At 39.9% G+C, this 17,888-nt stretch overlaps 1 protein-coding gene across 1 annotated transcript in view; it reads right to left on the reverse strand.

The window, feature by feature from the left end:
• The window catches only part of arhgap9 (Rho GTPase activating protein 9), a 45,769-nt gene extending 28,017 nt beyond the window's left edge, over positions 1-17,752 (reverse strand). The window contains 4 exon segments of the mRNA XM_089010817.1: positions 3,422-3,789; positions 4,238-4,436; positions 5,430-5,753; positions 17,520-17,752. Coding sequence (XP_088866943.1) covers positions 3,422-3,789; positions 4,238-4,436; positions 5,430-5,654 — 792 coding nt within the window. The 5' untranslated portion in view covers positions 5,655-5,753; positions 17,520-17,752.
• Between the last annotated feature and the right edge of the window lie 136 nt (positions 17,753-17,888).

Consider the following 17,888-nt stretch of genomic DNA (forward strand, 5'->3'; position numbering starts at 1 on the left):
GTATCAATCCTTAATACTTTGCAACAATGGTTTTTTTTGCGATTAGTCGTCTTATTGTGTTTCACGTTGTGAAAAATGGGACAGGCAACTTTATGGCTGGGCAGGCAACTTTTCAGAGTTGTCTGCCCTGGTGTCCGCTAACTTTTTGTCATGTGTTTCAGACACTGACGTAAGACACCTTAGATGCTCTTCTTTCATCGGAAAAAAAATGGGTCTGGAGTTATCTGACCTCGAAATGGAGGCAGCTGTACAAAAAGGCAAATTCGATAATGGCATTGAGTGAATGAGTTAATACAGTAAAGTCTCGTTATATCGATTTTCTCGGGAGTCGGAAAAAATATCGATATAACCGGACTATCGATATATCCGATCCTGCGGCATGTAAATTTTCTCCTTGCGTTCATAGAAATAGTATCGTAATAAGCAGTACTATCGATATAACGAGACTTTACTGTAATATTAAAATGTTATTTAAAACATTGACCATGCAGTTAAACATGTCATGTTGTTTCTCGTTTGATTCTGTAAATGCAATTAACGTCCTTTAAAAACATCTCCAGAGCCACTGAATATACTGCTTCCAAATTTATATCGCACTTTCACAACAGCTGTTGGGACCTATCTGCGGTTTTTAAAAAAATGCACTGGGGAAAAACAAGCATTTTGAAATGTGTAAAATCTCTCCTCGGCTCTAACGAACTGTATTTGTGAGAGAAATGTCAAGGGATAAAGAGCAGCATGTCCTGCTTACTGGGATTAAGCGCACAATGAGTTCAGTTGAAAGGGAGATGGAGAGAGAGAAAATGAGACAGTGTGAGAGAGAAAAAAAATTAATGACTTGCATGGACTCAGTGTAATTCTGGGATGCCCTGACGTCATTACTGACATGATTGATTCTCCGTGGGGATTATTAAAAGGCGCACACGATGAACGAAACGCACCCTGAGCTGCCATAGCTAGTGAATGTCATCGTGGATGGAAAAGAAGAAAAAAGGCTTTCAACCTTTTGCTGTGTAGCAAACTATTGAGAGAGCAATGTTACTTTTATGATGCTTTATAACGCTTGCGAAAGTCCGGAAGAGAGAAGCAGGCTTCTGATTGGCTGCCGTGCCGAGTATGCAAATTTCAACTGCAGGTAGCCTACGTCTGTGTGCTCGGCGACGGTACACGTGTACTGTTTGCGCATGAAGGCGAGAGCGTCAGTGGAGAGTTTGTTGAGCGCGCGGTCAGGACAAACCATCTATGATTTGGCGGAATTTAACACAAGTAGGTATTATTGAGCTTGAATATTTCGTTGTGTAATATCTTTTGAATGTTGAAAGTGATTCCATTTTTCAATAAATATTGATTTCTTTAACTTTGCCCCTTCAATTAAAACTTATTAAAAACAGACGCAATCTTGATAAATCACAGTGCATATGTTATTTTAATCTATTTCCATTTCCTCCTCCAAGTATCTGCGAAATAGTATGTAAACGCCATATTCCTTTTTCCATATTCCATATTTATTAACTAATCAGGGATATTTTTCACATTTGAAAGACAGTTAATAAAAGACTAGAAGCTTCTTCAGAACAGTAATAATAATAATAATAATAATAATAATAATAATAATAATAATACCGTTCATTTATTTCCTTTCAAAACTCTCGATGACACTTTACAGTGACATAATTTTTTGTGCAGGTGAGCAGCGGCAGCCATTCGCGCCAGCGTTGACTCTACCCGGAAGTAACAGAGCAGCAAAGTTATGGAAGGAAGAGGAAAGGAAAGAAAGGAAAAAAAGAGGTAGCCAGCTAACTATCTAGCTAACAGATATCTAATAGATAGCTAGCTGGATAGCTATCTAGATAGCTAATTGATAGTTAAAAGATAGCCAGCTAGCTAATGTAAGACGAATCTGCAGTGTGATGATATTAGCTCCAGTTGAAACAAGTTACAAATCACGGTACGGTGCCATTCAGTCTTATTTCAATGTTATGTAATCGCAATCACCCTACAATATGACTCAGTCCAAAGATGATGCAATGCGGAACCTTCCAATTATGATGCAATTCGCTTCACTCCAAATGCTGTCAGACAGGAAAACATTCACACTGAATACAGCAAGGATAACATGTTGATTCCCTCGATTTAACTCATCCAATGACATTCCCGAATTTATTCAATTTTTTTTTTTTTTTTTTTTTTTTTTTTGCGGGGGTGCCGATAAAGTGCTGGTCAGACCGCAGGCAATGTGTTTCCCTTCCACAAGGGGCAGCATTCGCCCTTTTTCCATGTTAGCGCTTTGTCCCAGCTTCAGCTGTTGTTAAAGCGCAATATGTGTGTATTGCATTGTATTTTGGACAGCCGCCCCCATTTCAAACTCGGATAACCCTATACCCATATAATTTAGAAATTAACTCTTTTTTTTTTATGAAAGAGGAGCGTCTAAGGTTTCTAATGCTGTTTTGAATGCCTTATAGTCAGGTGCACCTTATACTGTATATGTAAAAAAATCTTTGGTGGTGTGCCTTATACTCCAAAAAATAAGTTACCTTGTTGAACTCATGAACAACCAAGACATAAAAGTGAACGTTTTCATTTTTTTTTAAAGTAACCTATAACAAAAATCTGTTGTTTTTTAACATTAAGCCTTGACCATATAGTTGAGATGTCACTTTGTGGTAAAAAGAAATAAAAAAACAATGAAAACAAACATAGGCCAAAATGAGGACAATCGTTCTTTAACTCATTCACTGCTATTCACGAATTTATTCGCGAATTGAAAATATGACGTTGAGTGCCATTCCCGAATTTGTTCAGCTTTTGTTTTTTTCTTGTTTGGGTGCCGATAAAGCCCTGGTCAGACCTCTGGCAATGTTCTTCCCTTCCACGAGGGGGCAGCATTCCCACTTTTTCCATGTTAGCGCTTTGTTCCAGCTTCAGCTATTAAGCGTTATATAAATCAATATGTGTGTATTGCATTGTATTTTGGACAGCCGCCCCCATTTCAAGCTCGGATAATTCCATACCCATATAATTTAGGAATTAACTCTTTTTTTCTGATGAAAGAAGAGAGTAAAGTTTCTTACGCTGCATTGAATGTTTATGTAGTCCTAAAACTCTGTGGGTTGTGGAATTCGAGTGACAATGACAAAAAGCCTGGCACTGAAGTGGACACATTTTTGAACGTCTGGCAGTGAATGAGTTAATGAAATACTTTACCGTATCACATATAATTGAACTATAATTGTTCTGTACCGTATCACATATAATTGTTCTATTAACACACTTTTGCGCATCATCTGACAGTGAATGAGTTAAAATATCTTAATAAATTCCAGTGGTCAGAAAAAAAGTTACAAGATTATTGGATCCAATTAAAATACTGTACAAAATAATTGACTCATTGCTTCCTTTGACACACTCACATTCCTACCTGCAAGTGGTTGTTCTTTCCGGAAGATCCCAGCATGTCCCACTGGCTGCAGGACTTCTTCGGGAGGGTGTAGTTCACCTGTCTGCTGAAGCTCCCACCCACTTCGTCATAAGGGTTCTCCACCACATTGTCCGTCAGGTTGCACTGGCTCTGGCTGCGAGTGATCATGGGGACCACCCTGCCGTTACATGCCGCCATTTGAGAGGCAGGTCCATCCCCGCTGACCATAAGGTGGCCCGACGGGGAGGCAGAAGGGTTGAACGCCAAGGTGGAGAAACGGATGCCTCGCATGTTGCCGTCGTTGTCGAGAGCTCTGAAGGCACTGCTGGAGCTGAGGTTCTCCATGGAGCGGTAGACGGGTTTACTCGCTGTGATATGAACATTTCAGACGAACAATGGTTGTGTTATAAGGACGAAAAAAAAAATCACTGTGTTGCATTCTCACTTTATGGCAGAGATATTCGGTCGGACACTGTGAACAAACACAGGAAGATTGTCTTTTACTGCCGGCAGGGGACTCTGCCATTCATGACCGACGACTAACATCTGCAGCCCTCTGCCAAGATATTTATTGAGGGTGTGTGCAAATTTCAGTGATACATACGTTAGTAAAACACAGTCTTCTTGATTTAAATACCACGCCCCTGGACGTCCCAAGCACCAATATCCACAACCAACAGAACATAGACATTTTAATGGTTATCCTTTCCATGATTGACCCCGGATTTTCTGTGCTTCCATTGTGGGCCTTGTGTTCGGTGGCATGAAACTTTTAAATAGGATAACTTCTATTCTGTCTATTCTCTATCACTTTACCTTGGTGATGATCGTGATCTGTAACTTGCGTTGGGCTCGGCGTGAGTGCCACTCGGGGCAAAATGCGGACGTTGGAGTTGAGGGCAGCCGAGATGATGAGGCGTTGAGGCGAGGGCATGGGCGCGACAGGAACCTCCGTCACGTATGTGGCGGGCACGTACAATGGCTTCGTTTTACTCGCGGCCCCTATCCTCCGCACCTGTTACACCACAAACACAAACCCCTATTTAAGCATCTGCTGTGGACACAGATAAGTGGTCTCGTGGCTAATGTTACCTACCTGGCCAAAAAATTTAATCTATTGTATATTTAATATACATTAGCAGTCATTTTAGGACAAAGAACACTTGCTCTCATTTGTACCTGTAGTATTTTTTTTTAAATAACTGGAAGAGATGCTGTATGTATGGGCCAAACTCATTTCCAGTAATAGTTGTCATTTCGGTTTGCGGCCAACGGGCGGCACTGTCGGGCCCCGCCTGCAGCTGCACAGGTCTTGGTCGTTTTAATCAGTGGCAGTTAAAATGACTCCCGGCATGACCATTCAGTGTCGGGTCATTGTTTGTTTCACCCTGTCAGGTTTGTTTTGTCTTGTCATGTTTCACTCATGATTTTGTTTGCTACTTTGGACCTTTTTGTTCCAATGATTTTGTTTTCCTGCAGACTTTATTGAATAAAATTGGTCAAATACACCATGCTCCCCCCTCCTGCCTGCCATTTTGGGGTCCACCCCCACCTTGCAAATTGTGGCAATTAGCACTTTCATGTATATCACGACAAATCCGAACATCATATTAAGAAACCAAATTCATTCAAAGTTAAACCAAGTACGTACCATATTTTCCGAAGTACAAGGCGCACCGGACTATAAGGCATACCTTCAATGAATGAAAAATATTTTCCAAATATAATATATAAATATATCAAAGTTTTACAAATATAAGGCACACCAAGGCGCTACAGTGTAGGCTGGGTTACGCACTACTTCTTCTACAAGAGTCAGTGGCTGCTGACAGTAGTTGCAAGACCTGTTGTGGCTCAATATGACTTCACATATAAGGTGCATCAGCGTATAAGGGGCAGGGACATCTTTTCTAGAAAATTAAGCCTTTTGGGTGCACCTTATACAAAGGAAAATACGGTAAATATGATTATTATAGGGTTAAGATATTTACCATAAGTGTTTCCTCACCTGCCACCAATCAGCGTTGGACTTCTTAAGGAGTATGAACCGTTCACCCTCCCGAATGCAAACTTGCCTTCCGTCAGCACCGCGGTAGTTATAATCATATTGGGCCTCGAGAACTACCGTGCCGCTGGGGACGCCGCACAGCGTCACCCCCCTGGTGTTGATCGCGGGCCCCCCGGCAGGCTGCTGCTGGTGCCCCATTGAGCGTCGCCAAGTGCCAGACAGCATGATTCTTCCTCTGCTCGTTCAGCGAAGAGAATAGCGATGGTGGATGACGGCGATCCTGTTTGGATTACAGCGGGCCTGAAACCTGGCTCGTTCCATGCTCTGAGAAAAAAAAACACAAGGGAAATTATGGGGGTGCTATAAATAAAAACCATGCTTGAGCTTAGTGGGGTTTTAAGAATTGCAGTTTTATACAGTTTCTAGTCATCAATCCTCACTTGCAAAATTTGAATAGTCAGTATAACTAGCTCTCTATCTAGCTGGCTAGCTGTCTATCTAGCTAGTTAGCTATCTATCAAGGTCACTTTACAGTCACAGGGCGAGCTGGATAGCAAGCTGTCTAGCTACCTGGCTATCTAGCTGGCTATCTAGCTAGCTATCTAGCTCGCTATCTATCGGCCTATCTAGCTAGCTATCTAGCTCGCTATCTATCGGGCTATCTAGCTATCTATTGGATATACAGATATCTAGCTATCTAGCTATCTATTAGCTGGCTAGCTAGCTTTCTATCTATTTTAGTTACTTCCGGGTTGAGTGAATGCTGGTGCGTGTGGCTGCCACTGCTCACCTGCAGAAAAACATATCCTGTGACTGTAAAGTGACCTTGAGAGATTTAAAACGTGCTTATAAATGAAATGTGTTATTATTATTATTATTATTATTATTATTATTATTATTATTATTATTATATCAAAATACATATGTCAAAATCTCGCACAAATGGTTGTAAATATTATCTGACCAAGTATTGCCTGATTCATATGTGCCGACAAGTTTTACTTCCATCGGTGTTCAAAACCTCGTGCTGAATCGCAGTTGGGCACACCAAAATACATGTCGCATGGCTAAAGGAGACTCAAGTATTCTTAAAAGTGATGGCAGTGCTGTGGCTAACTGCAAGTTATTTTTTCCTCATTGTAAGAGACTTGTGTATTATTTATCCGGAAACATTTCAAAATGGCCCATCGCTATGTATCAGAGACTGATATGACGGGCCTGTGACACAGAGAAGCTTCAGATCTACAATAAAATGACACGCAAATTATCTGAATAGATTACCAAGACAATATATTGGAACATAACCCCAGTGAATTGTGTATTTTGTAACTTTTTCCATATACGTATAAGGCGCACCGGAGTATATCCAGCTATCTGTCTAGCTAGCTATCTCAGTAGCTATCTAGCTAGCTCTGTAGCTAGCTATCTATTAGCTATCTAGTTGACGAGCTATCTATCTAGCTAGCAATCGATTAGCTATTCCTCATCAGGGTCGCGCAAGGTGCTGGAGCCTATCCCAGCTGTCTTCAGGCACGAGGCGGGGGGACACCATGAATTGGTTGCCAGCCAATCGCAGGGCACACAAAGACATCGAACAGTCACTCTCACACTCACACCAAGGGACAATTTGGAGTGTTCAAAGTCCTTGTTTTGTGCTGAGTTTGGCAGTAAACTTCAATAAACCATGTTAAGCCTCTTTTAGGATGAATTGTTCTCTTCTGACCAAAGTTCTGCTTATTGTTAACTTGAAGTCAGCATACAATGCCCAAATCTCAAGCGCACCGAATTTGTTTGGAAGCATATTATTTTCGACGACAATTTTGTTACTATGCCTTAAACCCAAAGAAAATATTTTTTTAAATTTGCCATCTTAAAAAAACGTGTCTTGATATTACCGGGCAATACTTCATGTGACGTCTGACTGTTTGTTTTTTTTTGAGCATGAGAAAAATCACATTTCCTCTTATATTTGTGGTGGTGCCGTAATTCAGCTCAGGCTACACTTCTTTAAAATAAATAAATACATAAATAAATAAATAAGTAAAAGCCGAGAACGTACAGGCATGCAAGTGTTTGTACGTTATAAGTATATGTACCATATAAACAGGAAGAGATTCTTCTGTCATGGAAACGATTAAGGTCTAAATGTGCCAAAACAAGTGATTATAGAATGGCACAAGTCTATGTGTGTACTTTGGCATGCCAACATGTTGCCCAATAAGAAGTGGATAAGACTCAGCTTGTGAGCAATGACATCGGTGTCAATGAATCTACTAGTTTAATAGCCTGATAGTTAAAATATCACATGATTCGACATTTGTTGATTAAGATCTTCAAAACCCATGACAAATATAGTTCGCTTACTATGCTTTGATTCTTAACCAGATCATATGATCCTATAATTTCCTATGAAGGGAAAATAGCACACAAATCTGAACAATGGTGGAAACTTGGCAGAATTTGAATAGAATGTGAGATAGTTTCATTTGGTTCAACTCGGCTTCATATGTTGGAGTGGGCTCACGTGGCCTCACACAATCAAACGCAGTGAGAAGTCCATATGGCACCAGACGGCAATGAGGGCTTCTGCCCAAAGGGCTCATGGCAAAAAGGCTTATTTATCGTGAAACAAATGGCTGAAAACGGGCGCCTCTGTTCTAAAAAGAACATAAATAGGGACACCAGTCACATAAAACCAGCCATGCGAATCAACCAAATGTTCAGTAGTACTTATGGAAGGCAGTCAAATAGGGAAATAAACACGTCGGTAGTGAAAGTAAACAAGCAGCAGCGCGGCTAATTGACTTATTGATCAGTGCACAGGGCTGTCATGTGTCCTCATGTCTGTAAATCAGCACGAACATTCTGTGTCCTACACGTGATTATCTAATAGGGGCAATACCAATCAAGGTTTTTACACAAACCCTGCAGCAAATCGCCTCTGTGCAATGAAAAAAATATTGACAGTATAAATCCGCCTCAAACCACTTGGAATCATTTGTAGGGAACTGCTGTCTATCCCAGCAGAATTTTGACGATATAGGTTCTGGTCTGATCGACTTAACAAAACCGTCAATTAACAAACAACCACACTGTACCTGACTCAGATAGGAGAAGATAGTAGAAATCACCAGGGAGTGAAACCAATATCAAGTGAGTTTTAAGACGGGTTTTAAAGAATGATGCAAAGACACACAGTTCTTACCTGTCCTGAACTGTTCCAAATTTCTTGGTGAAAACAAATTAAAAACAAAGTAAAAACTGAAAAGATATATGGAATATTTTGCGGATTCTGATCAAATTCACAAATTTGCAATGTTCCGTACGCTGTTCAGTGTGGTAACACTTGGATGGAAACTGTGATTTAATAATAATAATAATAATAATAATAATAATAATAATAATAATAATACATTTCATTTTTAAGCACCTTTCAAAACTCTCAAGGACACTTTACAGTAATGGGATTTTTGTGTGCGGGTGAGCAGTGTCAGCCATTCGCGCCAGCGTTCATTCTACCCGGAAGTAACACAGCAGTAAAGTTATGAAAGGAAGAGGAAAGGAAATAAAAAATAAATAAATAAATAAATAAATAACTGAATAACAAATAATATGACAACACAAAGAAACAGAGTCGTTCATTCTTCACCTATTTGTGACATGAAGCAGTTCTAGATGAAAGAGGAGAAGATCAAAGCATCCTTTTCAGCAGTGGATCAGGGACGTCATGGTGGAATGATATAAATTGTTAATCCGGCCAGACATTTCACCTTAATAGAAGGGAAAATGTTTCAGAATGATTTTGTATCTTTGTCTCATTTTTAATTTCCTAAAAGCTTGGAATTGAACAATGATGCATGTGTAGGCTTTAGATACACTGGGGACTTTTGTTCCCCCTAATGAGTTTTTAAGAGTGGTTGGTGTTTCTTTGAAAGGTGCCATATAAATCATACCGTTTACAAAAAAATATATATATAGTTAAAAACCTAAGTATTTCATTATGTCAAACTGCTTACTTACTTCCTGAACGGAAATGTTTATTTGAGTGCTCAGAAGTTACGTTTCATAGATTTCCAACTCGGACCTGCTACAAAAACCTTGAGAGTTTTGAAAGGCACTTCTGAATAACATTATTATTATTATTATTATTATTATTATTATTATTAAAAGATAAAACTATCTTGAAATCCCTCCTTCAAAATAGTTTTATGTTCAAAGCTAATTGGAAAAAAGGTCCATGTGAAAGAACGTTGTAATGCAATGCATCCCCATGAAATGTATCATGTGAACATTTGTAATTAGAACCCAATGCATTTTGACAGGAAGCAAATAAATAAATAAATCTGGTGCAGCGTCATGAGCGTTGTCTTTCCATATGTTTGAAGTACAAAGAGGGCAGCTTGAATAATCAAGGTCTTCAAAGCCAGATGAGGCCTGGGACTTGAGTTGTGCCGAGTGTGAGTGAATGAGGAACATCAAAGGCATCCATCCAGGCGCTCTCTCATTTTGACACACATATACACTTACACGCTGTAGCTACAACGACATGGAAAAAGCACACGGTTGGGATATTGGGTTGATGCAATAATTGCAAACAAAAATAAATCGGGTAAAACTATCAAAACTACATAAAATGATATTACATGCAACATGAATAGAATATCTTGTTTTCTATCCTTTCACTCCCACCCCAACACCATCCCTCTTCAATTGCTGCTGTGGACTGCAAATTTCCCCATTGCGGGACGAATAAAGGTGTTCTGATTCTGATTCTGATTCTGATGGCACGCTACCGTCTGCGTAACAAACAAAAACAAGGATCTCCTGCATGTACTTTTCACCAAGTTCGATAGGTGGCTCCACTGCAGCAAAGTGGAGACTGAGGAGTTTACTGCCAGATCTGAGGCACAGATGCTCAGGAAACTAGCATTAACAATTGTGACGTTAACTTATTCACTGCCATTTATTCTGGAATTGAAGATATAACGTAGAGCGCCATTTCTGAATGTATTTGGGTTTTGTTTTTTCATGCTTGGATGCCGGTAAAGCGCTGGCCAAGGCCTCTAGCAGCGTTTTTTTTCTTTTCCACAAGAGGGAAGCATTTCCCTTCTTTCCACGTTGCAGCTTCAGCTGTTGTTGAAGCGCTATATAAACCAATATGCATGTATTGCATTGTATTTTGGACAGCTGCTCTTATTTGAAGTTTATATAACTCCAGATTTATATCATTTAGGAATTAACTTTTTTTCTGATGAAAGAAGATAATCTGAGTTTTTTTAACGCTTCATTGAATGTTTATGTAGTCCTAAAATTCTATATTCTGTGGGTACTGGAATTCAAGTGACAATGACAAAAATCCTGGCACTGCAGTGGACACATTTTACACATCTGGCAGTAAAACAGTTTACTGTATATGGTGAAAAAAAGAGACAGTAAATGATTAAATGTCCAACGTGAACAAGAAGTCTTTCTGTGAGCAAAGTTTAGTTGGTCCTTTCAAAACTGACAGTGGCCCCATACTTCATGATATTATGCTTTAAAATGTGTTTATTATGTTGCATTTTTAAACTGTACAAATAACTACATTTCAAATTAAACAAGCAGACTGTCTATCTCCCTTCTGGCGAATACATGATCAATAACTTGATTTAGTGCAAACGTGCCAAAAGTCAATGTTATTTATGTAACCCGCATGCGTTCTCTGAGAAAAAGAGAGAGAGAGAGAGAGAGAGAGAGAGAGAGAGAGAGAGAGAGAGAGAGAGAGAGAGAGAGAGAGAGAGAGAGAGAGAGAGAGAGAGAGAGAGAGAGAGAGAGAGAGAGAGAGAGAGAGAGAGAGCGGGCACTCAGAGTTGGTTCACTTTGGCATGATTGCTACAGTTAGGAGGCGTGATGTCTTTCTCTTGGTGAGAGACGCGCCCCGAGTCAAAACAGCCTTTCATCCTGCCAAAGCCATGCATTATTGATGATCTGAGCAAGAGCAGGGATGTGCTCAACACACACACTGAATTTTCTTCTGTGACGGCTCATAATATGGATGGGAGTCCGTGTACGTGTGTGGGTGTGTGATAGAGGGATACAGTGTGTGTGTGTGTGTGTGTGTGTGTGTGTGTGTGTGTGTGTGTGTGTGTGTGTGTGTGTGTGTGTGTGTGTGTGTGTGTGTGTGTGTGTGCGTGCGTGTGTGCGTGCGTGTGTGTGTGTGTGTGTGTGTCTGTGTATGTGCGTGTGTCAGACTTAACAGGTGGGCCCGGGTTCTTGAATGGCGTCCGGCAAGGGAGCCAATGAGAGGCCGTATGACGACACATCAGGTCGTCATTGGCTCACGACCGTCATGACAACAAGCGGCATCTCTGGCATGTGTTGCTCTTTGTGCTGTCGCTACGCACGACAACACTTCATATGTGCGATGCCATCATTTCCAGCCGTTTGGAGCGTCAAACTGATGCAACGCCCGTGTTTACGACAAAGCCTCGAGCCGCCGCGCCGCCGACACAGACAAACTTCTTCAGAGAGTTCTCGCTTCCGCGAACGGGAACAAAAACCAGACAGGCTGGTGTTTGCTCGTCAGACCAAAGTAGCATCTGGATGCTCTGGATGGGTGCACCATATACATTTACCGCCTTGTTTAAGTTTTTAACATGGAGGTGGAAAAGAAGAACAGACTTTTTTGTTGTATATGGTGACCCAAAAAGATGCATACCCATAAAAATTTCATTTGTGGCTTTGATTAAAAAACTATTTATTTCAAATTACAACCACACATTATTCAGTTTATGGAAGACCATTCACCAGAGTTTCAGCTATTTCTGTCAATTTTTAGTCAATTCATGGCTTTCCCAAGACGTGTTCCAAATGTCCACCATTTCGTTGCAAGCAAACAAACCTGTACTCGTTTCACAAAGTTGTCAATCACTTTTACGCACTCCCCTTTTGGGAGAAAACATTGACTCAGTAGGACCCATCTTTTTGGGTCACCCATTTTGAGTAAATGTACAGTGGGACCTTGGCTTACAAACTTAAATGGTTCCCAGACAATGTGTAAAAGGCGAAAAGGGTGTATCCCAAAAATTAATTTCCCCTAGGAAACCATTAAAATGAGAATAATCTGTTCCCAGGTCCCCATTAAACATAATTTACTACTTTCTAATCCAAGCCTTAAAACTACACAAAATATACCTTACTTTATGTATAATAAATGTACTATAGTTTTATGATTAGAGAAATAAACTTTATTGTACAATAAAGTCATTTTATTTATCTTTGTAATGGTCGTTAATGGCTTGATGGAATGGAGTGCCCGGTTTCCTCAGCATTAAACACTTGATGAGGAACGGAGCCTTCTTCTTTCACCATCTTGAGGAATGATCCTTTTGGTGCTTTCTCTGTGATCATTGTATCTAGTTCTTCATCAATTGTGATCTGTTTAGCTGGGTTGATAGCTTTTAGCATCAAGTGTACAGATGACTTGTGCGGGTTATTTGTGGAGCCTGATTGATGGGATATTTTTAACCTACACTCTGCTTTTGAATTATCAAAGTTGAAACGAGTCTACATTTCTGTTTTCTATCCATTTTCTAACCTTTTTTAAATGTTTTTTCTTTTATTTTCCACTTTTGTTTTTTGGTTTAAAACTCTGTCATCTCCCTTTCGTGTGTGTGTGATTTCTCTCACTCTCTCTCTCTCTGTCTGCCTGTCTCTTTAATGTTTAACCCTCCGCTCCCACTGCTGGGTTCTTGACCAATCACGTGGCTTTAACCGAAGACGCCATTTTGTTTTTTGGAGAACGGCCTCACTCTCTCCCTGTCTGTAACCCCATCCCCTACTGCTGCGTTCTTGACCAATCACGTGGCTTTAACCGAAGACTGGGTGCGGGGAATAGACGACAAAAACAAGTTGTTAGGAGAACGGGCTCGTTCGCGAACGACACATCACTCATTGTGGCAGCTCCGTGTATATCCTGAAAAATAGTTCGTATGCCAAGGTAAAATTTTCATAAATGTAACGTTCATAAACCGAAAAATTTGTAAGACAAGGGGTTCGTAAACCGAGGTTTCACCGTATTTCTTTTAGGTGCACCTTACACTGCGGAAATACATTATTTTTCATCCAGAGAGCTGACATTGGATATATCTGTTGCAATTTTCTTGAATAGTTCCACAATTTCTGCTTTTACTTTGGACCACGACAGAAGGGGCTCCGTCATGGCAAATAAAGAAAAAAGGACAAATTGACAAATAACACTATTGGTTAGGAGATCCACACAATATTTGAACGTTGATCTAGCATACTTTAAATCTATAATTTTTCATATTTACATTAACCATACAAAAGAAAAGCAAATGAAATGTCAAGAATGCTCATTCCAAGCTAGGCAAAGACAGGCTTTGGCAGAGCAAAGAGAGGCCTTGCTGAGCCTCGGGGGAAGTGCCCTGCATTGATGTTTCTAATGAAGAGCGCTGAGCTCCATTGATCCGCCAGGGAAGAGAGTCAGCTGTCAAAAGCAATCAGACAAGTCAAAGACCCACTTTTTTTTATCCCAGCAATGAGTAGCCCAAGTGAGCACGATACTGTTGGGAAGAGGACGGGCAGCTCAACCTCCCACAGCAGTACATACAACTTTGATGCCTATCGTTGTACTTAAAGGACAACCGACGTCTCCAGACAAGTTGTGTCCATAATTTGTAAAATGACTTCAAATGACTTCTCCAGAGTGTATTTTACAAAGATTCCACCGCATATAGCTATATTTTACGTTTTAAGACTCGCGCTGAATATTCCGGAAGTCTAGTTTTTGAGTTGGTGACGAGTCCGTACGTGACGTCACTGAAGGAACGCCTCTCAGCGAGAAAGGACATACCTTGCATCACCTCAATGTATTTTGCAATACTTTGTTTGGTCTGAAAACTTCGTGTTGATCCGTGTTGATGGTGAAATTAGAAGGAAAACACATACATAACGCGATGGTGAATCCTTGTGTTTGGCACCGAGCATCTATTTGATTTTCACTGACAAAAATTGTAAGAAATTAATCAGCCCGTTTCCACGGAGCTTTCCACGGAGCTTTGTCGCCCTCTTCTGCCTCTTTTCGGTGCTACATTACCCCCCTCAAAATGACACGGAATAAATTCTTTAATCGATTGCAGACATGTATGCTTTTCTCTTCAGAACTATTTGAATCATATTCATAACTGGATGAGTAACAAGAAAGCATATTCTACGAATCTGAAGCCATTGTTTTGATTCTCGAGCAAGGCAAGATGTCTTGCCGTGACACTACGAACATGGGGGCGGGACCTTCTGAAACTGGCCACTTCCGGTTTCAAATTGAGGTACTTTTTAGACATTTTAAGTCATTTTTATTGATTGTTTTGCATTTGACTAAAAATATCATACTGCGTGTTGTGGGTATTTTAGATGCTATAAAACGTTTTTCTGATGTCAGTTAGGAAACAAAAAAGTAACGTCGGTTGTTCTTTAAACTTGTACAATAAGGTAACACCTCCATCTAACAAAGAATACTATATCCACTTTTAACATCCTATAATATCAAGAAAAGGAAGCATCCAAATTCTCGTTGCACATTTGCTGTCTGTTGCTATGCAGAATTCATAGACCACGACCACAACTGGCCCACAGACCACAAAAAAGGCCAAATATGTGGGATTATACCAAGACAGCGGTTGATACAAAAAAATAATAATCTACAGTGATAGCCAGCTATCTATCTCTCTAGTTGGCTATCTGGCTATCTATCTATCTATCTGGCTATTAAGCTGTCTACCTAGCTAAGAAACTATTGTCTATCTATTAGGTAGCGAGCTAGATAGCTAGCTATCAATTAGCTAGCTAGCTAGCTAGCTTTCTATCGAATTCTTCCAGGTTGATTGAACGCTGGCGCGAATGGCTGCTGCTCACCCACAGAAAAACCTATCCTGTGACCGTAAAGTGACCTTAAGAGTTTTGAAAAGGGCTTATAAATGAAATTTATTATTCGGATTATTATTACTCCAGACTCATATAATTTAGGAATTAACTCTTTTTTTCTGCTGAAATAAGATAGTCGAAGGGTTCTTCCGCTGCAATTAAATGTATATGTAGTCCTAAAACTCAATATTCTGTGTTTCCTGGAATTCAAGTGACAATCACAAAAACCCTGGCTCTGGCAAAGACACATTTTTGCACAGGACTGGCAGGTGATGAGTTAAAATGGTACATTTTGAAAAGATCTGTAGTTTATATTTTGATATATACAGTTATTGAGGATGTTCTTGACCTTGGGCAAAACTGACCCAGAAAATATTCACCATCCATGGAAAATAAACAGTATGTAAAGGGGGAAAAATAGTAACAAAGTAGCACATGATAATGCCACACAGCTGATTGCATGCAAGCAAGGAAGGACACTCCTTCAGTAGACAGCGCAATTCCCTCTATTGCACAAATATCCTGGAGCTGCACTATAATCTGACTAGTGACACAGCACAGCGCAAAGCACTTTAGCCTCTAAACCTATGTGACACTGCGCCATGGAACACACCGCAGTAATTACAGCGTAAACTTGAGAGTTCTTTGCTAATACGGCACATGGTACAATGGAGGCCTTTTTAATCAGCATGGTTGAAACTGCAAAATAATCTTTCCAGCTCTGTGCTGACGGACTACGCTGAGAAATAGTGAGGGCATCAAATTTCCTACTTTGCATAGACTTAAACAAATGCAAATTTACAAAGCAACTCAACGTGTTTTTTTGTTTGTTTTGTTTTTATTCTTATGAAGGCCACTTTGGTTTAACCCGTTGGAAACAACTACTTCTCATGAAGTAGACAACGTTCATGTATATAATAAAGCATTATATATACACTAGTCAATTGACATGGGGATGACAAGTAACCAGCAAACCCAAGTAGCCGAACATTATTATAGCCTGACGATCACGAGCTAACGCTGGTAACACTGTTAACTATTGCGAATTTGTGCAAAGAGGGTAAATTTGGGCTCGGGTATGTTGTGGGTCTGTGCTGTATGTCATGCATATTAGCATATTTGACAATAAAGCTGACTTTGACTTTGACTTTTGTGTGTTTCAGCTGCTGCATCAAAGTTTTTTTTTCATTGTGGAACTTTGGCTAGACTAGATGCCAAGTCATTGGTGGAGAATCCTGAAAATGGCTAGTTATAATGTCAATTAGCCACATGAATTAAAAGTTATCTTAAGTGCAGAAGAGCAAAACTCGCCGACTTTTTTAAAATACACAGAAAATTAAAAAAATACTTAGCTCTTCAATTTCACACTTGGGTGGTGGGTGGGCTTTTCAGAGACACAACCACTTGTATACTAACGTCAAAAATTACATTTTCCACAGGATGTCCCTTTGAAAGATAGTCAAGTTCACATCGCTGCTTGATGGGTCACGAGTATCGCTCATGCAGTCCATGTATTGGCCCACATTTGCTTTAAAAAAGTTTTGTTTGAGTGAAACGTGTTTAAACAGGACGTGGTTGCAGGTTCAAGTATTTGAGGACATTTTTGCTGACAGTGATGTGGAAACAATCGGTTTGGGATATTGTCTATGAGGCAAATTTGTTGCCACTTGTGCATGTCTGGCCTGGTGGTGACTCAATCGTGGCAGCAGTTGCCTCAAGTATTTTTGGCAATGCCTCCTGTGAATGTATATAGATATTTCATCAATATTTGAGGAGCCCAAATCAACTTTAAAAACGTGTAATGGATCTAATGAGAGTTAAACAGCCTTAATGTAAAAAAATGCAAAACATTAAAAATGTGCAATTTATAACATGGAATTTGTGTTATAACTGAGAATACCTGTACTTCGTGGACGAATAATTATGAAAAGTGTGCAACAACTAGGAAACTAAATCTGTATAGATCTACAAAAAAAATGAAATATAAAGACATTTTACGCCACTTTTCCATAAAACCACCTAGGGGTGTAATTGACACTTAACAAAAACACTCATCCTGACATACAGTCTAATGCAGGATCATGCATACAAAAAAGTGCAAATAAAAGCACGTTTTACATTTTATAACACAAATGTGTTTGCGTGAGTAAAAGAGGGGGTCGTACTCACCTTGCAGCAGCGAGGTAATGTTTTATTTTGGAGAGTTGTTTCGGTTAGTTTGTTGCGCTCTCTTGTTCGCACATTAATCCTCGGTATATATCCAAAATCGCTTGTAGAATATGAACAACTCTGTCTGGTACTTTTTTTTATCTTTGCAGATTAATAACCGTCACATTTGTGAGAGCATTTACGGTGGTCGGTTTGCTAAATGTTGTTGCCTCCCACGAGCTCTTTAAGCCGATAAAAATACAGTTTGCGCTACATGAGTTTCCCGGTTGCAGATTGGGTAAACTCACGCGATATGATTTTACATTCATCCAATCAGATTTCGTATGCTGTCGGCGCTGTGACCCGAGCTTCAAGGGAACGCGGCGAAAT

The sequence above is a fragment of the Hippocampus bargibanti genome, linkage group LG12 (assembly GCF_051943395.1).
Source record: "Hippocampus bargibanti isolate YZ-2025 linkage group LG12, ASM5194339v1, whole genome shotgun sequence".
NCBI lineage: Eukaryota > Metazoa > Chordata > Actinopteri > Syngnathiformes > Syngnathidae > Hippocampus > Hippocampus bargibanti.